We start from the raw sequence: 21,517 nt of genomic DNA on the forward strand, positions 1-21,517 counted from the left end.
AGTATCATTAAATACTTGCCAAAGCTGCTATCTTCACTGCATGCTTACCAAGGCTGGGCCACCATTAGAAATTTGCTTTCCCAAAAAGAGCTTGTATTAGGATGCATATTTCTAAAAAGGAATTTTGCTTTTTTCTTTTTTTTTTTTTTTTCGGGTTATACAATTAGTAACTGGACCGAGAGTCACTAATCTACAGCACATGTGTTAGGTTTTATTGTTGATTTTGATAAGTGAAGCAATTGCTGTCACTATGTGTGCTTTCTATAGCTTGGGAGACTATAGTCCCCAGCCCAAATCATTATGCCTCTCCTCCCACTTGCCTCCTGAGGTCTTCAGAGGGAAAGGCATCAGAATATTTAAAGACTAATATTTAAAAAAGTTGTTAACCCTTGTTCTGGATCCTAATTCAAAGATGGTCAATTTTGGTCAGGTATGTAATCCTGGTGCTTTGGGAGGCTGAGGCAAGAGGATTGCTTGAGATCAGGAGTTCAAGACCAGCCTGGATAAGATAGTGAGACCCTGTCTCTACAAAAATTAAGGACATCACTGCACACTAATCTGGGAAACACAGCAAGACCCTGTCTCTAAAAGAAAGCAAACAAACATCCCAAAAAGCAAATCAAGAAACATCCCCCCAGGAAAATGGTCAGTTTAGGCTGTGGGGTGAAGTTGGGGATGAGCATAGGCTTTGAAATCAGTGGATCCAGTTCCACTCCAGGCTTAGACATTAACACTTGTGTGGCTTTAGCCAAGTGACATAATCTCTCTGAGCTTTAGTTTCCATGTATTTGAAATGGGACTATTGTTTACTTTGCAAAGCAGTTTTCAAGACTAGAGACAATTCGTTGAAAGTCTTCAGCTTATAGGAAACACTTATTACATCCTATTTCTTATTATCATTAGTCCTATCATCTACCACATCTCTGGGGTAGTGTGGATATGCAGAAGAACAGAAACATTAAAAAATATCCACTTGGTTTTAGCATATTGTGTTGAAATTAAATTAAATTATTTGTTAAGATAGCTTAAATTTCGTGAACTTGTTGGGTGAAAAATTTTCATAATTTATACCTAAATATAAATTATCAAAAATATAATTTATTTTTACAATACATAAATATAAAATTATAATAAAATATTATTTAGTAAAATATTAAAATTTAATAAAATATTAAAAATATAATTTATATTTTTAAATATTTATATTTTAAAATATATCCTCTGGATGTGTCTTCTTTTACACTTTTATCTGGATCAAACAAACTTATCTAGATAAGTGTAAAAAAAGACACACCCAGAGAATATAGTTTCCAACAGGAAGTCAATTTTTAAAACATGGTTTCATGTTCTGAGAATGGAAGCTGTTGAAGAGAAAAATCCTCCAAGAAATAGTAGTGTCTTCTCTGTCAAGGGAAAATATTGGAGCAAGGAGATAATTTGAGACCAGAAGTAAATTAGAATTAAAACAAGATAAAGTTAGCCTAATTAAAATAAATGATCTTCAATTAGGTTAAGAGGAATACTAAGTGTTAAGTTAGAACAGATACAGACTTTGGTCTGAGAAAGAGAGAGTGATTGATACGACTGTGAAGGACAACAAACACGATTCAGAAAAAGTAATAATGCACTGAAGAATGGAAAATAGTAATTTGGTAATTAGATAGTACTTTAATATTTTTGTATATTTGATTATTTTTTAAGGTGGGAGGTACTAAACACATCTTCCTAATCAGCTTACTTTTAATTCTTACAATATTCTGATATTCATTCTTATATTTCATGCTTTTGTTCATTTCTCAGCAGTGAATGCCAGGCATAGTGTCGGTCCTGGAAAAACTCAGATGATTTAGATGTAGAACCTGAGTCGTACAACTATCTATGGCTCACAGCCTATGGGGGCACCGACTAATCACCAGCCAATCATAATAAAAGTGGCACAGAAATGACAAATACTTGGTTATAATTTTATTCATAAATCATTAGTATCCTATCATCAATTTGAAACTTTTCAGAAAGTCTAATCCACAATATCCCAATTCTCAGGAAGCTGTGACAGTCCTGGAGACCTCAAGGAACTAGAAAGGAGCTCCATGTGCATATTCCTAGTTAGAATATTAATAGTTCACTTGAGATGCATAGCATGTCAGAGCCCTGGCCCTGAGCTCCAGTTCTTTAACCCTAACCCTAACCCTGGAGCCTTGGGGCCCAGGCAGAGAACTGCCATGGGGTGGGGCTACCATAGAAAACCCCCACCAGAGCAATGCCCAGTGGAGCTGTGGGGGTGGGACTGCCCTGAGACCCCAGAACTGCAGAGCCACTAACATGTGATTCCAGTGTGGGAGAATGGCAGGCATGAGACTCCACCCCATGAGAGCTGCTGCTTGGGCTGTGCCCAGTGAAGCCATGGGGTGGGGTTATTAGGAGCCTTGGAGGCCCAGATCCCACCCCAGTGTGTCCAGAAGGTGGGACATAGAGTCAGAAAAGGTTACTCTCAAGTCTCAGAGTTTATGTTTGCCATTTTGGATTTTGGCCTTACTGCAGACCTGTTACTCCTTTCTTCTTTCCTACTTCTCCCTTTGGGAATGGGAATATACGTTCTACGCCTGTCTCACCACTGTATTTTGGAAACATGTAACTTGTTTGATTTTACAAGTTCACAGCTGGACAGCAATTTGCCTCAGGATGAATCGTACCTTGAGTTTCACCCATCTCTGATTTAGATGATATTTAGATGAGACTCTGGGCTTTAGACTTTTATGTTGGTGCTGGAACAAATGAAGACTTTTGGGGCTACTGGGCTGGAATAAGTGTATTTGTATGTGAAGGACACAAATTTTTGGCGTGGGGGTGGGCAGGGTGAAACGCTGTGATTTGAGTGTTTGTGTCCCTCTAAAAATATACGTTGAAACTTAATCCTTAGTTGCAATAGTGTTTCGAAGTGGGGCCTTTAGGAGGTGCTTAGGTCGTGAGGGCTGTGCCTTTGTGAATGGGGTTCATGCTCTTGTAAAAGGGCTTGAAGGAGAGAGTTCATCCCTTTGTTACCCCTTCCACCAGGGGAGGACACAGTGTTTGTCCCCTCCACAGGATGCAGCAACAAGGGGCCATCTTGGAAGCAGAGAGCAAGCCCTTATCAGATACCGAATTTGCGATTTCCCAGCCTCCAGAAGTGTGAGAAATACGTTTCTGTTACTTATAAATGACCTCGTCTAGGGTATTTTGTTATAGCATCAGGAACGGACTAAGACAGGCACATTGTAAACATCCACAGCCAACCACCTGGAGTCCTGTCGGGGCAGGGTAGAGTTTATAGCCATTCTGGTGAGTAAGACCTCAAGACCAAATTATAGTAAAGCACAACATGTTGGCACTCTTTTTGACTGTCCCAACTGAGCTCCAGTGGTAGCCAGCACCAACCACCAGCCCTGGGAGTGCACCGTCATGGATGTGCAGCCCAGCTGGGCCTTCAGAAGACTGCAGCCCAGCTAACATCGCAACCGCATGAGCAACACTGAGTGAGCAGTGCCCAGCCAGGCTCTTCCCAGGTTCCTGTGCCACAAAATCATCATCAAAGATAAATAGCGACTTTAAGCTGCTAAGTGTTGGGGTTGGATAGGGTTTGGCTGTGTCCTCCCCCAAATCTCATCTTGAATTATAGCTCCCATAATGCCCACGGGCATTGGGGGGACCCAGCAGGGGATAATTAAATCATGGGGGTGGTTTCCCCCATACTGTTTTCGTGGTAGTGAGTAAGTCTCACGAGATCTGATATAAGTCTCACGAGATCTGATGGTTTTATCAGGGGAAACTTCCTTCACTTGGCTCTCATTCTGTCTCCTGCCCACTGCCATGTAAGACACGCTTTTCTCTCCTGCCATGATCGTGGGGCCTCCCCAGCCACATGGAGCTGTGAGTCCATTAAACCTCTTTTTCTTTATAAATTACCCAGTCTGGGTATGTCTTTATCAGCAACGTGAAAACGGACTAATACAGGATTATTTGTTACACAGCAAAAGTAACTGGAGCAGCCACCCTGCTGGACCTTCCTACTGCTTTTCTATGTGATGCAGAGTTCTAAATTTCTCAGAAGGGTGTGGGTGACTGTCTGGTCCTCAGGCTTGAATCTTTACTCACATGAATGAGGCCCCCATTCACAAAGTCTCACCAGGAAGGCAGAGCAAAGGATTAGGTTTCAAGTACCAAGAATGGTGGTTAGAATTAGTTGTGAGACTTTGGGCAGTTTCTTGTCTCCCTAAACCTCAGTTTCTTCATCTGTAAAATGGGGATTATAATAATACCAACCTTAGGGAATAACTGTGGTTGTATTTCCAAAATGCTAAGCAGTGTCTAGAAAATAGTGATTACTCAATAAATGTTAGTTGTTTTTACTGTTAGTTGTTTATTTTCACTTCAGTTTGAAGCTCCCTCTGACCTTACCTCACTGGCCTTCCATCTCACTTCCTTGGCTCCATCTGATAATGGCTAAAGGTCTTGACCCATACCTTCTCTGATCTTGTGTGATCTTGAGAATCAGCCACCTGCTCTGAATTATTCTTGGGTTGGATGACTCTTATCCATCCTTGTATCTTGTCATGATCACATTCCATTTTCCAGGTCAAGTTCCGAACTCTAAACAATTCCATTACAGTAAAAGGGATGACGTTGTCATCATTAAGTGGGGTCCTTGCTAACGTTTACATAAGTGAAATGTCCTAGTAGACCCTTAAGAAATAATTTCTGCCCCTTTGGACAGCAGCTAACCCTGGAGGTCCTCTCCTAGTGATATGTAGCATGTGGAAATGATGTTGCTTTGCACCTAAGTGAAGGCAAGAGATATTTATTGAGCATCAATTGAGTCACTGGATCCAGCAGACAGGATGATGGCTGAGTTTGGAGTTGGGCAACCAGAGATGGGAGGGAGGCTATTAAAACTGGCTGTCCACAAATTGAAACTTCTCCACGCAGATGATTGAACATTTGCCACACAGGCCAACATATGGAGAGGCAGTGTTGATAGAATATGACATTAGTTTTGCCCTTAGGTATCAGGGTTGGCATCTGTGTCTCTCTGTAAACTTAGTTTGGAATATCTTGCCAAGAAAATATCTGGGACATGGCACCATACCATTCATACGTGCAGGTCGTTAAGAGAGAGAATACAGTACTGGTGTTGCCAGCCTTCCCGGTTCTAGCTGTGAGGGCAGAGATGGCCAATTACATGGCAAGAGGCTGCTGAGCATCTGTCTTTGTCCTCACCATGTGGGGAGCTGCCCTTGTCCCAAATGTGCTCATTTTGCTATTCAACAGTGAACTTGGAGAATGGCTTGGTCATTATACTTTTCTTCAGTTATCATACTGAATAGCATGTGATGCATTAAAAATGGCCACAAATTCAGAGTTTATTTCCTTTCCACTTGAATCGGATTGGCCCTGGAACCATTCATCCATCGTAAGTGGCAGAGTGACCAGTGCCCATTCCAGGTCTAGCCTTTAAGAGGACTGGCAGCTTCTGCTTCTTCTCTTTTGGAATGCCTGCTCTTGGGAGTCCTGAGCCACCTGTAAGAAATCCATCTACCTTGCTGGGGGCCTCTTGTGAGAGGAGAGGTCCTCAGACTCCATGGAAAGGGAGGGAGGCTGAGCCATTTCAGCCTCCCAGTGGAGCCTCTAGTTGACTCCAGCCTCAACTGCCTTCTGAGTCTACCTGCATGATAGACTCCAGTAGAACTTGCAGAACTGTCCAGCTGAACTCCAGCAACCCACAGAACTGTGAGAGATAATAATATGGTTGTTTTTTTAAACCACTCAATGTTGGGATGCTTCGTTCTGCAGCAGTAATTGACTACAACAAAGAAGAAACCAGGGATTGTAATTGGGGGGCAGAGTTTACTTTTTTGGGAACCCGAAGGCCATTAATCAGCTGAAGAAAGAACATCAAATGAGAAATTCTGCGGGGACTTTCTAAAGGGCTTGCCTTTCCATGTGGAACTGGGTCAGGAGCCAATGACTTTAGGAGTCAGTCAAGGAACTTTCAGTTAAAGAATTCTGAAATGGGCATCTACAGGACTCTTGGAGTTTTCCTAAGAGCAGAGCAATGTGCATATGTTGGCACTTTAGTGCCACTTTTAGGGAGGCTTCTGTGGTCCCCAGCTGGGGATACCCGGTAGATACGCTGTTAGAATTGGTTATCACAATATCTCCTAGGTAGGTTTCCCCCAAACCCTGATGCATCTTTTTCCTGGGTGAGCTGGCCTGAACCCCTTTGGAACAGTTTCCAAGAACAAGTGTTAGAAAGGAAGAAACATTTATAAACTTCTGACATCTGAGCACACACACTCTCATGCAGGGCTCCTTTCTTCTTGTGAGAGCCCTTGGCCTCTGGAGGAAGGTGTTACATCCACTTAAAAATGTCTCATACATCAGAAAACATTGAGGCATTGTTTTTATGTTGATATTTAATGAGCCAACACAAGACAACACAGGTTTTAAGCAGGCTGGCTCCTCTTGGTTTCCTCTGTCGTTTCTGCTTCAAAGCTTTACTTTAAGGAACATAGTGTTCTGTTCTTTGAGGATCTTCAGATGGGAAAGGCTGCATTGTTTCATCTCTGTGTAGCCTTTGTATATAATTGGATCAATAATGCACAGTGGAGCTTTTTGCTGGCGGACCCAGATGGGTGATGGAGGGCAATAAGACGTCCCCAGTGAAACGACTACAGGCAGCGATTCTCCACAGGGCCAAGGACGTGTGTAGTTGGAAAAATGCCAATTCATCAAGCCCATTGGTTTTCATATCACAAACTATAGAAAATGAAGCCCTGCTAAGTCTTTGGTAGGCTCGCAGGATGAATAACATGTAAGGAGTGTCTGTAATAAAAGGTTATCAAAGGCTACTTTACAAGGGTTCATTCTGAAAGCAGCAATAAAGTCAAATTTCCCCAAGCTCCAATCCTGTTACTGAAAAGCTGTTTTATGGATGTAGAGTCGCACTAATGTAACTTTCTCTGATGATGAAAATGGAATTGAATTTCAGCAGCTGCTAGCCCCATGTGGGTATGAAGAACTTGAGGCTAGTGTGATTGAGGAATTGAAATAAAGTTTTACATTTTATGTAGCTTTAATTAATTAAAATGTAAAATTAAATAGGCACATATGGCTAGTGGCGACTACATTGGATAGTGTGGGTCTAGATAAATTGATGGTAAATATGAAGAGATTTAGAGGACATTTTAAGGTAAAGTGTAAGCAGTAAGAAATTACGGTTGAGTGACAGGCAGTTTTCATGTATTCATTTGTTTAGTTTATTATTTATTTATTCAAAAAATATTTGTTAAGTGCAACCTCAAGTTTGAGGACCACTGATTGGAAGAAAGGTGAAGATTTGGTCACAGTGCAGTGTGGTCATAGGCCCAGTATCTTGCTATTCCATCTCTGGTTAGCATCTCCAAAACAGTACCAACTTTATCGAAAGGCAAGCAAAGGCACGCTTATTTCCAAATGATGCACAGGCTTCAAAATACTCACCATCATCCATAATTCCAATGGTAACACCCTTCCCTGTGTATCCCAGCTCCCAGGCTTCAGCCACATTCAAATCAAGGCCAGGAGTGCCATCAGCTTGGCCAGTATTGATCTGGTACAGGAATTTCAAAGCAAAGAATGGTATCAGTTTGGTGTTGTAAAGCACCCATATACATATTTACTTGACATGCTCTATAGCCATCTAATATTCCAGGACCAGCTCAAAGGCCACTTCCATGAAACAGTGCTTTTGGGTGTCCCTCCTAACCTACCTATAGCGTTTCCTCTCCATTTTTTTTTTTTTTTGGGTATAAACACTTAGTGTTTTCTGTTTTCTGTAAATATGCAAACATAGTTTCAATCCCCTCATATCTTATAACTAGATCACTATCTTTAAACTTTTTCTATAAAAGAGCTGCTATTGTAGGAAACCCTCCCTGATTTAGAATTAAATGCTCACTTTCATACCTCTTTGTTTATACCTCATGTTTTGAATTTACAGCATATTTTGGATTATTCTTATTTGAATATAACTTCTTACTAAATAACAATATCTTTTGCAGGAGGTAACATGTCCTAGTTAATCTTTGTAATTTCAGTGCCACCACACTAAGTCTTGTTCAAAAGTATTTGTTGAACGGAATTAAAGAAAACTGGCTCACCTTTAGTGCATATTCTAATGCTGAAAAAGAAATCCGAAAGCCCTTCATCCTGGCCCCCAAAAATATTTCAGAAGAGAAAGAAAGGAAAACAAAGAGCAATTCCACGTTAACATGTTCATTCCCATCTTTTCATGCGTCTTTGTACCGTGTAGGTTTTCTCCAGGATGGATTGTAAAAAGAATAATAAAGTCAGAACTTGTATTGGCAAAAGCCCACAGTGATCAGTGGCTATTGTGATATTGCTAAAACATTGTGTGATTGTCATTAGGGCTCTTTAAAAAATTTACCATGCTCTTTCTTCTAGAGACACGTTAAGACTACACCTCTCCATCCACTCTGAAGTTAGAATGGCGGATGACTAATTTTGGCCAATGGCATGTGATCTCACGTGCCATTTTTCACATCCAGGCAGAAACTTTAAGAGGTTCTTTTAAAAATTCTATTACCCCTTTTCCTTGCTGAGGGGCTCATGAAAGCAGTGTGGGAATGGAGCTCAGATGGAGGTTGGTCAGCCTGCGTTTCTGAGCAATTATGAAGCATGGGCTGTGTAGCAAAAGTGAGAAACAAGCCTTGCTTTTGATAAGCTACTGTGATCTGAGGGTTGTTCATTATTGCAACAAACCTAGCCTTTCCTGACTAACACAAATACACTCATTCAATTACCCATACTGGATTTTTGGACTTCCATGCCAAAAAGCATAAGGCAGAGTCAAGCTCTGCAGCCCCAGGAGGGAAATTGTGATGAATTCCTGTAATGTAGCCGTCCGCAAGGCTGTAATTTAGTTCTCTCTCTTGTTCATCACTTTTTAATCTTAAATAAAATAAAGTTTCATTCACATTTACAAATTAGTCACTCCCTTTTGTCAATATGCCCTGCAGTTCAGCTTGGTTTGGAGTCACTGATCCCTTTTTAAACATATCTCGGCCAGTCCAAATGGATCATGATGAATTGTTGGTGACCCACAAAATGCTCACTTCACCAGACAAAATGGGTTTTAGTGCCTCCAAGCCTTCATCAGTTAAGCCCCATGGAATTGATTTCCTGCCATTGTTTTAGGAAGCATTAATAGATGCTCTTTTTGCTACTTTAGTCTCCAAGCTATCTTGCTAGCCCCTTGGGAAGTCATTGGATCCTTTCTTTCAGGCCTGTGACTTCATTATGTCCCCTGTTACTCTGTCTGTTGAGACCCCTGCATTACTCTTCCCAGACCTCTGATTTGACTTTTATATAGTTTTGCAAGTCTTCAGTTATACACTGGTGCACTTTTTCAGAATCAAAGAGAATTCCATCAGTTGTTGGTCATAGCCTGGACCCTAGGAGACCAGGGCTACTCAGCAGTTCCAGAAGAAAGCAGATTAGAGAACTAGATGCACAGGTCGTGACAGAAAATCAATACATATGGAAGGGGACAGAGAGGGTCACTGAGTTGGATACTGGCTAACATCCTAGTGAATAATGAGGATACAAGAATACATCTTTTATCCAGAGTCTCAAGATGAGAAATGTCCAAAAGGACATAAAGACACTCACCAGATACCATTGCTTTGTAAAAAGAGGATCGTTCATGTTGATGTCGATCTCATTGATGTCTCTGTAACCTCGCTTTTTTCGGTCAAATCCTTCCTGCTGTAAAGCCATCTTTACCTGGAATGACAATGCTGACATATTACCTGAATATAATCTGAACATTCCCTCTTCTGGAATTTGTCTCCATGAATCCAAATTTCATTTGTATATCAGGTGTATTTTTTTTTTCTTCAGCAAAAGCAAGTTCATCTCATATACATGCTCACCTTACCATTATTATTATTATTATTTTTTTTGTAGAGATGGGGAGCCTCACTATAGTTCCCAGGCTGGTCTCGAACTCCTGAGCTCAAGCGATCTGCCTGCCTCGGCCTCCAAAACAGCTGGGATTACAGGCATGAGCCACTGCGCCTGACCCATTACGGTTATTTTACGAGAGCATTTACTTATGGTTGCACTGAACAGACAGGCTTTGGTGATGGCTCAAAGTGAATTTCCCTAAAGTAAGAATTAGATAGAGAAAAGTAATCTTTTCTTTCTTTTTTTTTTTTTTTTGGAGACAGAGTTTCGCTGTTGTTGCCCAGGCCAGAGGGCAATGGCGTGATCTTGGCTCACTGCAACCTTGGCCTCCCGGGTTCAAGCGATTCTCCTGCCTCAGGCTCCCAAATAGCTGGGATTACAAGCATGCGCCACCACACCTGGCTAATTTGGTATTTTTAGTAGAGATGGGGCTTCTCCATGTTGGTCAGGCTGGTCTCGAACTCCCAACCTCAGGTGATCCACTCACCTTGGCCTCCCAAAGGGCTGGGATTACAGGCATGAACCACCGCACCTGGCTGAGAAAAGTATTCTTAAAGAAAATAATGTGGTAGGGGTCATTAAGTGAAATAAAACAATGGAAGATTTCTATTAACGAGAGAGGATTGATGTGGATTCAGGAAGGGAGAGAGTGAAAACGGCACGGATAATTTTTCTGGAGGGCTTCCCAGCCTTTAATTTGTTGACAGTACTATCACATTTGAGAATCTGCTGAAAAAGAAAACTTCCCCAAGACAAGAACAAACAGACAAACAATGAAGCCTGCCTGGAGAGCCAACAGATCCCACAGCAAAGTCCTAGAAGGTAAGAGAGGAACCTCTGACAAGAAACTGACAGACGGTGTTGCTGTCCTGGCAGTGACAACATTTCAGTTTTGGATAGTGAGAAAGAACCCCAGGCTCTTGGATGGAAATGCAACTTAGGAGCTGAGTTAGTTCAAGTGGGCTCCCGACAATGCCTAGGCTTTGTCTCAATCAGGAAACTTGCTTTCACTTGGACAAAGACTAATTTATCATGCAACAGTTGTGGCCAGTCCCTGAACATGTGCAAACCCAAGGATTATGCACATATATAAAAGGGTGCTGCTGGATATCACTATTATATTATAGCCCAACATTTGTTTTTCCTCTTCCCAAATCTCCCCAGTGTATTTGGGGGAATTACCTCCAATCCATCAGGTTCTGTGTTGGTGGAAGTGCAGTTCTAGGTGCCTGTCTGCCACAGGCACTAGAATCTCCCTCTGCCTTAAGGGTGCCTCTGTGGGTGTCTCTCTCCCAGGATTTGAATCTTGGGAAAGTGAAGCAAGGAACAGGATCCCCTGGAGCCCGTCTACCCTGGAGGTTCACTCACTAGGCTCTCCTAGTAAAAGATCCTCACTGTGTTCCTGCAGCCCAGCCCCAGAGCTTTCAAGACTGATCCTCCAACCACCCATTGATTGTGGGCCCCCGATATCTTCCTGACAACTTCTCTCTGGTTGAAGTGAAGCAGAATCAATTTCTGTTGCTTGTCATCAAGAACTCTAATGGATACCAGATGAGAGAAGAACAGCAGGGTCCAGGTCAACAGTGACGGCAGGAAGAGAAGAACGAAGAGACCACAGACGTGGCAGAAAACGCTTCCCCTGCTTACTGTGCTGCCTTGCAGAGGAACCTGTGAAAGGCTAGTTTCTCACCTCTGTACTCTGCACACTGACACGAGAAGGCCTGAAGCTCGTTTTCCAGAGAAATTCTAGCCACGCCAGAAAATCTATACATGTGGAAAACGAGTGTTAAGCGTGGCATTGGCTCTGGGAGTTCTTTGGAGGTATTCCAACAAGGAACAGTCACAGTCACTGTGGTGAACTTAAAAAAAACTCCTTAAAGAAACAGTGAAATTATTAGAAAAATGGGATAGATGGGTGTTTTTATAATGGCAAAAATTTGGACCTAACTAATGCCCATCAAATGGAGATAAATTATAATTCAAAGGTACATATACATATACTTATGCACATGTATGTTTGTATACATATAAATATATGTGTGTATGTGTGTATATATGTGTGTCATACTGTCACATATGTACATATATATGCACACACACATATATATCCTCTTGGAAGCCATTGCCAAGTTGGGATTAAATGTGCAATATTTTATGAGAGAAAAATACAAGAAACTGTGATGTAAGTCTGACCCCAAGTAAAGAACAGTGAACAAAGTTGGGCGAATTCATCCTTGATTCCCCTGTAACCTAAGGATGGTTTGGTAAAACTATGGGGGATTAAATCTGAGGAGCCCTGTGTCTCCCAGAAATGGGCCTGCCTGAGTTCCCCTGCTGCTCTCAGTCACTGGGGAGAGTGTGGCCTTGTTGGCACAGTGACAGATTTCAGAGTGCAGCAGCTGGGGGCCTTGGTCAATTATTTTCCCTGAAGTCAGAGATTTGTGCAGCGTATTCCCATAGCTCTGTGTGCGTGTGTGTGCGCGCACGCGTGCATATTCATTAACAGAATGTTTAAAATGTTGAAGTAAATGTATAACTCTCCACCTGGAGAGCTATACATTTATGTAGCCATCAGATACACCCATCTCACAACCTTCTTTTACTATGGAAGCAAGCCAGTGCCTCTTGCACTTGGGAAAGAAGGCATCTGACTTTGGCCATTGCCTCTTCCCATTTTGGTCCCACAACGAGAGAGTAGAGCTTTGTCTGCTCTACTTACTAAACGGAGGCCTTGGTTGACTTTCACTGAGGGATTCCCATTCTATTGGACTCCTTGTCATCAATAACTTCCTTGAGAGGATCTTCCGGGAGCAAGAGCAACTATCACACGGAAATTTGAAAACTCTCAGCAATATGTTGTTTCTCGGTAGCGTGAGAACAATACTCACATCAGATTTCACCTTTATAAATAACAGTGCAGGAATGGCTATTACAGTCACTCCAAACTCATTTAGACCAAGTGCGCTTTAATGAAAAGACTGCTCAAATTCATTTCCATGAAATTAATTTTTAATTCCGTAAATTAGGTTTTAATGGAAACTAGTGATGCTTAGGAATGCTGCACTCTCTGGGCACTGCCTCCTTGCAGCTCAGGAATTTAGGAGTCTTGAGACTGAAGGGGGCTTTCCGAGCCTGTCAGTCTGTCTGTAACTTCTTGTCCACAGTTACACTTTGAAGGAGAGGAACACCTTTAACAATATATGCTTTCACTTGTTACACACAAATAACTGGAAAACTTTTTTTTCCCCACAATGATACCGTGTAACCCTATTAATCATGTTTATTGTTCTGGGTTCTCATTCAATCTTAATTCATATTCATATTTAATTTTTAAAGAGTAGTAATCATACTATAGAACAAGTTGTGAATTCTTTTTTCACTGAATATCCTACCATAAGAATTTAATATACTGCTACTTAGCTATCATATTTTAATTACTAATGGCTACCTAAATATTCCAGAGTCATATACCACAATTTATCCATTTACCTCTTATTAGTCATTTACATTGTTTTCCATTATAAATAAAATTACCATGACCAGACAGATTAAGTTATAAACTATTTTGGAAGACCTCTGGGAAAGACTGCAGTGTTACAATTCTATGTATGATAAAGCCCTTAATGTCAGAGAAATATTTCCGAGTGTCTAAACTATATTCTCACATTGTTACTAAAAGGTCACTGACTTATTGTCTCTTCCTCCTTCTCTGAATTTTATCCTTCCATACCCTATACCTTTTATTACCATTTACATGTGATACCAATAACATGCACACAACTTAATTATTCCCCTTCTCAAAAAATAATGTATAGTTCACTTCTGTATTTAGTTTTAGAATGCTTCCTCAAATAGGGCCATTGGTCTACACGTTTGTACAGACAAAAAATATAAGAAAGAGAAGTCTTTGTTACTGGCTATCATTATTATTTCTATGAGAATATCTTTTGAAAAATTTTAGAAAATTTTTGTTGTAATTTCAACTTTATTTTAGATTCATGGGGTACATGCATATATGGCATGATGCTCAAGTTTGGGGTATGAATGATCCCATCACCCAGGTAGTAAGCATAGTACCCAATAGGCAGTTTTTCAGTCCTTGTATTCCCTGCTCTTCCTCTTTTCTAGTAGTCCCCGTTGTCTACTGTTCCCATCTTTATGCCCATGTGTACCTAATGTTTAGTTCCCACTTATAAGAGAGGCCATCTGGTATTTGGCTTTCTGTTCAGGTGTTAATTTGCTTAGGATAATGGACTCTAGCTGCATCCAAGTTGCTGGAAAGGACATGATTTTGTTCTTGTTTATGGCTGCATAGTATTCCATGGTGTATATGAGGTGTACCACATTTTCTTTATCCAGTCCACCTTTGGAGGGTACCTAGGTTGATTTCATGTCTTTGCAATTGTGAATAGTGTAGTAATGAATAGAAAAGTGTACGTGTCTTTTTGGTAGAATGATTTATTTTTCTTTGGGTATATAGCCAGTAATAGTATTGCTGGATTGAATGATAATTTTGTTTTAGGTTCTTTGAGAAATCTCCAAAATGCTTTTCACAGTGGCTGAACTGATTTACATTATCACCAACAGCGTATAAGTGTTCCCTTTTCTCCACAGCCTCACCAACATTTATTACTTTTTGGCTTTTTTTTTTTTTTTTTTTGAGATGGAGTCTTGCTCTGCCACCAGGCTGGAGTGCAGTGGCATGATCTCGGTTTACTGCAACCTCTGCCTCCTGGGGGGTTCAAGCTGTTCTCCTGCCTTAGCCTCCTGAGTAGCTGGGACAACAGGCGTGCGCCACCATGCCCAGCTAATATTTTTGTATTTTTATTAGAGATGGGGTTTCACAATGTTGGCCAGAACGGTCTCAATCTCCTGACCTCGTGATCCTCCAGCCTTGGCTTCCCAAAGTGCTGGGATTACAGGCATGAGACACCGTGCCCAGCCTATTTTTTGACTTTTTAAACATAGCAATTCTGACTGTTGTGAGATGGTACTTCATTGTGGTTTTGATTTGCATTTCTGTGATGATTAGTGATGTTGAGTATTTTTCATACGTTTTTTGGCCACTTGTGTGTCTTCTTTTGAGAAGTATCTGTTGATGTCCTTTGCCCATTTTAAAGTATGGTTTTTTTTTTGTTGATTTGTTTAAGTTTCTTATAGATTCTAGGTATTAGACTTTTGTCAGATGCATAATTTGCAAATATTTTCTCCCTTTCTCTAGGTTGCCTGTTTGCTCTGTTGATAGTTTCTTTTGCTGTGCGGAAGCACTTTAGTTTAATTTGGTCCTGCGTGTCGATTCTTGTTCTGTTGTGATTGCTTTTGGAGTCTTCATTATGAAATCTTTACCAAGGCCTATGTCCGGAATGGTATTTCCTAGGTTTTCTTCTAGGGTTTTTATTGTTTGATGCCTTACTTTCAAATCTTCAATCTATATTGAGTTCATTCTTGTATATAGTGAAAGAAAGGGGTCCAGTTTTATTCTTCCACATATGACTAGACAGTTATTCTAGCATCATTTATTGAATGAAAAGGCCTTTTCCCATTGCTTACTTTTGTTGACTTTCTTGAAGATCAGATGGTTGTAGGTGTGTGGCTTTATTTCTTTATTTCTTTTCTGTTCCATTGTTCTATGTGTCTGTTTTTGTACTACTACCATGCTGTTTTGATTACTGTAGGCTTATAATATAGTATGACATTGGGTAATGCAATGCCTCCAGCTTTGTTCTTTTTGCTTAGGATGGCTTTGGCTATTCGGGCTTTTTTGGTTTCATAGAATTTTGCATAGTTTCTTCTAATTCTGTGAAAAATAACATTGGTAGTTTGATAGGAAAAGTGTTGAATCTGTAGATTGCTTTGGGCAGTATGGCCATTTTAATGATACTGATTCTTCCCATCCATGAGCATAGACTGCTTTCCCACTTGTTTGTGACTTCTATGACTTTTTTCAGCAGTGTTTTGTAGTTCTCCTTGTAGAGATCTTTTATCTCTTCAGTTAGATGTATTCCTAGGTATTTTATTCTTCTTATAGCTATTATACGTGGGATTGTGTTCTTGATTTGGCTCTCAGCTTGAACGTAATTGGTGTGTAGAAATGCTACTGATTTTTGCAGATTGATTTTGTAAACTAAATGCTATTGAAGTTTTTTTTTTTAATTAGTTCTAGGAGCCTTTTGGTTGAGTCTTTAGGGTTTTCTAGGTATAGAATCATATCAAAAATGAAGAGATACAATTTGACTTCTTCTTTTCCTACCTGAATGCCTTTTATTTCTTTCTCTTGCCTGATTCCTGTGTCTGGGACTTCCAGTACTACGTTGAATAGAAGTGGTAAGAGTAGGCATCTTTGTCTTGTTCCTGTCCTTAAGAGGAATCTTTCCAGCTTTTGCCCATTCAGTATGATGCTGACTATGGGTTTGTCATAGCTGGCTCTTATTATTATTTTAAGGTATGTTCCTTCAATACCAAGTTTGTTGAGGGTTTTTGTCTTGAAGGCATGATGGATTTTATTAAAAGCTTTTTCTACATTTATTGAGATGATAATATGGTTTTTGTTTTTCATTCTGTTTATGTGATGATCATATATATTGATTTGCATATGCGGAACTAACTGCATCCTAGGAATAAAGCCTTCTTAATTGTGGTGAATTGACTTTGATGTGCTGTAGGATTTGGTTTGCTAGTATTTTGTTGAGAATTTTTTTTTTTTTTTTTTTTTTTTTTTGAGACGGAGTCTTGCTCTGTCCCCCAGGCTGGAGTGCAGAGTGCAGTGGCCGCATCTCAGCCCACTGCAAGCTCCGCCTCCCAGGTTTACGCCATTCTCCTGCCTCAGCCTCCTGAGTAGCTGGGACTACAGGCGCCGGCAACCTCGCCCGGCTAGTTTTTTGTATTTTTAGTAGAGACGGGGTTTCACCGGGTTAGCCAGGATGGTCTGGATCTCCTGACTTCGTGATCCGCCCGTCTCGGCCTCCCAAAGTGCTGGGATTACAGGCTTGAGCCACCGCGCCTGGCCGAGAATTTTTACATCTATGTTCATCAGGGATATTGGACTGTAGTTTTCATTTGTCATTGTGTCTTCACCAGATTTTGCTATCATGGTGATGCTGGCTTTATAGAATAAGTTAGAGAGGAGTCTCCTTGATTTTTTGGAATAGTTTTAGCAGAATTGGTACTAGGTAATATTTTATTTAAAATGAACAGATGGCTATTTCACAATTCTAGTTCAACTTTTGAACCTTAATTTGACATTTGTGCACAAATGTTACCCAAGCAACTCTACCCATCCCTTACCCGCCTCTAGTCTCTCTATGATGTGCCAGTTATGACCATGCTAGGATGCAGCAGAAAACATCCCTGTGCATTTGCATATTATTCTACACTTAACAAGGTACTTTTACTACATTTAATCTTTTTTTTTTTTCTTTTGTTTTTGAGATGAAGTCTTGCTCTGTCACCCAGGCTGTAGTGCAGTGGCACCATCTTGGCTCACTGCAGCCTCTGACTCTCAGGTTCAAGCAATTCTCCTGCCTCAACTTCTCCAGTAGCTGGGACTACAGGCATGAGCCACCATGCCCGGCTAAGTTTTATTTTAATAGAGACGGGGTTTCACCATGTTGGCCGGGCTGAAACCCTGGAATTTGAGGCCAGGTCTCAAATTCCGGACCTCAGGTGATCCTCCCAAAGTGCTGGGATTACAGGCGTGAGCCACCACGCCTGACCTTAATCTTCCCAACAAAACTGTGGGGTAGGTATTGTTACAGTTGAGAAAAGGAAGTTTTGGAAGCCGTTGTCCAACAGTTAAAACATGGCAGAGTCATCAGGTTGATGGATTCTCAATGCTATGAACTTTCGACTAAGCCACATTGCCTCACCCTATGGGCACATAACATAGTCAACCTTCCAGGATCTGGGACAACTTAACCGTGCATATAACTCTCTGAGGACTTGGGCCATGATCACTTCCCTGCTGGGCTGATAACTAAACCGCTGTTCATTAGCATTGACTGTGCTGGGGAGGGAGGGGCCAGGAGGAAGGGGAGCAAAGGGGAGACCTTCCTCCAAAGAGGGTGAGGGACATCTTTGCTTGAAGTGAGAGCAAGAAAAGGAGCATAAAACACAAAACCAACATGTTGCTGAAAATACTGGTTTATTAATCTATGATGTCCTTGATTGTGTGAAAGTATTTCCTGTGTCACTGAGAATTTTTTTATTTAGCACTGTGATGGGTTGGATTGTGCTGTCCTGAAAGATATATTAAGGTGCCAACCTCCAGTACCTCAGAATGTGACCTTATTTGGAAATAGGGTTACTGCAGGTGTAATTAGTTAAGATGAGGTCATACTAGATTAGCATGGGTTCTCAATCCAGTACAGCTGGTGTCACTATACTATGAGGGCCTAGAAACAAGGAGAATGCCATGTGAAGACATACAGACACACAGGGTGAAGGCATGTGGAGTTGGAGGAGGCAGAGACTGGAGTTAACGTCACTACAAGCCAACAAGATGTCCTCGCGAAGCAGAGGTCCCCAGCCTTGAGTGCACAGTGCAATCACCTGGGAAGGTGGCAAAAGCCCTATGCTCAGGCCAACCACCAGAGCAGGGAACTGAGAATTGCTAGGGATGGGCCCTAGCCTCAGCGGTGTTTAAAACTTTCCAGGTAATTCCAATGAGCAGCCGGCGTAGTGAGCCAGTGTGCTGGGGGAAGTATTAAAAATGTAGCGAAAGTACCCAAAGAGCATGAATCTTTTATTTGTTAAAAACCTCTTAATTTGCATGGTAACGTACCTTGCCTTTATTATAGGTAGAAGATTTTTTTTTTTTTTCCTGACAGGTTAAAACACTTTAGCTTTAACACCCATGGATGGGCATGAGGACACATCCACATGGGACACAGGATTAGGGCTGAAGGTAGAAGTTCCCTCTGGGCTCTGGCCTGGTCATCCTTGTCATTGTTATCTTCCTGGGGAGGGTAGAGGATCTGAGGCATTTCTGGGGTGTACTCACAGAGCTGGGCACCAGACAGGGACAGGGTAAGTTCTTCCTCTCACAAGGTGTTAGAGGAAGGTCTGAGAACTCTCGTTTCAAGCTTTGGGAAGTGGCAAGAATTGAAATGGATTGGGTTGTGTATCCTTCATCTCACAAAAAGGGGAACATAGCTTGACTTCTTTGTAGGCACACAGCTGCCTTCTGTGTAATATTGTGAAGGAGGCAGCGTAGGATTGTGGATGAGAGCTTGGTCTTGGTGACAGGCAGACATGAGTTACAGGTCCTGCTGTACCTGTTGTTCTCTGGCTGTGGGATCTCCAGCAAGCTGTGGAGCCCATTTAAGGCTCAGTTTGCTCACCTGTAAAATAAGGATAAGCCCTAGTGATGGCTGACATTTACTGAGGGCTGACTGTTGCGCTGGGCAGTGCCCTGAGTACTCATGTACCTTATCTCAGTTATTTTCCCCGACAACCACATGAGAGGTTAGGAATGAAGGCATGAAGACACCAAGTGGCTGGTTAAGGGTCTTACAGTTAGCCAAGGGCAGAGCTGTGGGTCATGCCTGTTGTGGGCTGGACTGTGTTTCCTCTAAGTTCAAATGTTGACGTCCTTACCCCCAGTACCTCAGAATGGGATTGTATTTGAAGATAGTGTCTTTAAAGAGGTCATTAAGTAAAGTCATTAGGGTGGGGTCTCATCCAATATAACTAAGGTCATCATATTCAGGCACTGTTACCAACAGAGGGAATGGTGTGAGGACACAGGGAAAAGACGGCCATCTACAAGCCAAGGAAAGAGCCTGGAACAGGGCCTTCCCTCATGGTCCTGATGAAACCAACCCTGATGACACCTTCATCTCGGACTTTTACCTCCATACATTTCTGTTCTTTAGGCCACCCTGGCTGTGGCGCCCCCGTATGACAGCCCTCGCAAACTGACACGACACTCCAGCAGTCTAGCTCTGTACTTCTCTACCGTACTGTGCTGCTCCTCTGCTCCCACGTGTACTTTGGTTGTGGTGAGGACCAAAAGTGATGGTGCATGTAAGCACCTGGCCCACAGTATGAACTCGAGAAATGCCAGCAATTACTTCTATAATTTTTGCTAATGTTTTTGTAATGTAGAAAGGCAGTGGGGTAGTGACTTCTCTTGTTCCAAAACACCTCAAGCCAGGCTCATCTCGCTCCAAAGTGGCCCAGATACCTGGACTTTAATTTTCTTGCTCTTAGCTAACTCACGACAAAGCAAATCAAATGTGGGAAGAGAAGCCAGCTGGAGTCCATTCCTAAGCGTGTCCTAAATGCAACACAAGTCCCCATCTGCACAAAGGGCACGTCTCCACATCTTTTTGTTAGACTTACTTTCTTCTTTCTTTTTCTTCTTTCTTTCTTGCTTTCTTTTTCTTTCGTCTTTCTTGTTTTTCTGTCGTTCAGCCGTTTTAGGTTCACAGTAAATTGAGAGGAAGGCACAGAGAGTTCCACATATCCTCTGCTTCCTCACATGCACGGCCTTCCCATTATTATCAACATCCCTCCTGGAGCACAGTGTGCATTTGTTACACATGCTGAACCGACCCTGACACATCATCATCACCCATGGTTCATGGTTTACATGAGGGTTCACTGTTGGGGCTCTAGCTTTTCTGCCTTTGCAACACGGTGTGTTATCTCAGTGTTTGAATTGATGAGCTGGACACAGCTCATCAAGCAAGGAACCCCCAAAAGCCATTGCTGGAAATGACGTGGGAGATTATGGAAGAAAAAGGTCACTCCAAGGCTCAGATGTTCTAGTTCATCTACTTTGCCACCAGCTGCTGGCTTTGGTTGTTGAGATCCAAACAGGGATCTGGAGAGGAGAGAGGTCTGCGGAGGGAAGATTGACCCATGGCAGTCAGATGTCAGGAGGGAGAGAGCAGGCAGCAGACAGGGAGTCTGCCGGCTTAATTGCCTCCTTGAGCAGGAGGTATGACTTTTTGGAAAGCCCAATTACAGGCAAATTACACAGCTTAAGTTTTCAAAGAATACCGAGTTAAGCCACGATTATGGCTGAATGCACAGTATTGATTGCCCTCATTTGCAGAGGTTGGCCCATCTTGCAAGAATCAAGGTGATCAATTGAGGAGGGAGGATATGGCTGCATGCCTCTGACCACAGTTCCAGTCATTGAGTCTTAGTGACAAGATATTAACAAAGTGCTATCTATCATCTAAAGCTCTGGATACAAGGTATACCATGAGATAAATCAATGTAATTAGGGAGGGATCGAAGATGTTTCTTGTGGAGCGAGGTGCCAAGGCAGCCAACGAGAACCCTGAGAAAGTGAAATCTCAGCTTCTACATTGCTGGAACATGTGCACTGCAGCCAGGGCTGTGCTTGTTCCCAGTGTGGTGGGGGAATGTTAGGAGATGGATTTAGGAAATTATATTAAGGAAAAGGATTTTAGAAGATGGAGGCTCTATGCTGGATGTTAAGGCAGGGATGGTTAGACTGAGGTGTGCTTGAGAGGACAATTTTCCAGAGAAGCTAGACAGTCCC

The 21,517-nt window shown here is 41.8% G+C and overlaps 1 protein-coding gene across 2 annotated transcripts in view; it reads right to left on the reverse strand.

The window, feature by feature from the left end:
- The window catches only part of PCSK2 (proprotein convertase subtilisin/kexin type 2), a 254,019-nt gene that overhangs the window by 114,433 nt on the left and 118,069 nt on the right, over nt 1-21,517 (reverse strand). For both annotated transcript variants that reach the window (XM_028827173.2, NM_001266025.1), the window contains 2 exon segments: nt 9,706-9,819; nt 7,516-7,624 (listed from right to left, as the gene is read on the reverse strand). In XM_028827173.2, coding sequence (XP_028683006.1) covers nt 7,516-7,624; nt 9,706-9,819 — 223 coding nt within the window.

This window comes from Macaca mulatta, chromosome 10 (genome assembly GCF_049350105.2).
Source record: "Macaca mulatta isolate MMU2019108-1 chromosome 10, T2T-MMU8v2.0, whole genome shotgun sequence".
Classification (NCBI taxonomy): Eukaryota; Metazoa; Chordata; class Mammalia; order Primates; family Cercopithecidae; genus Macaca; species Macaca mulatta.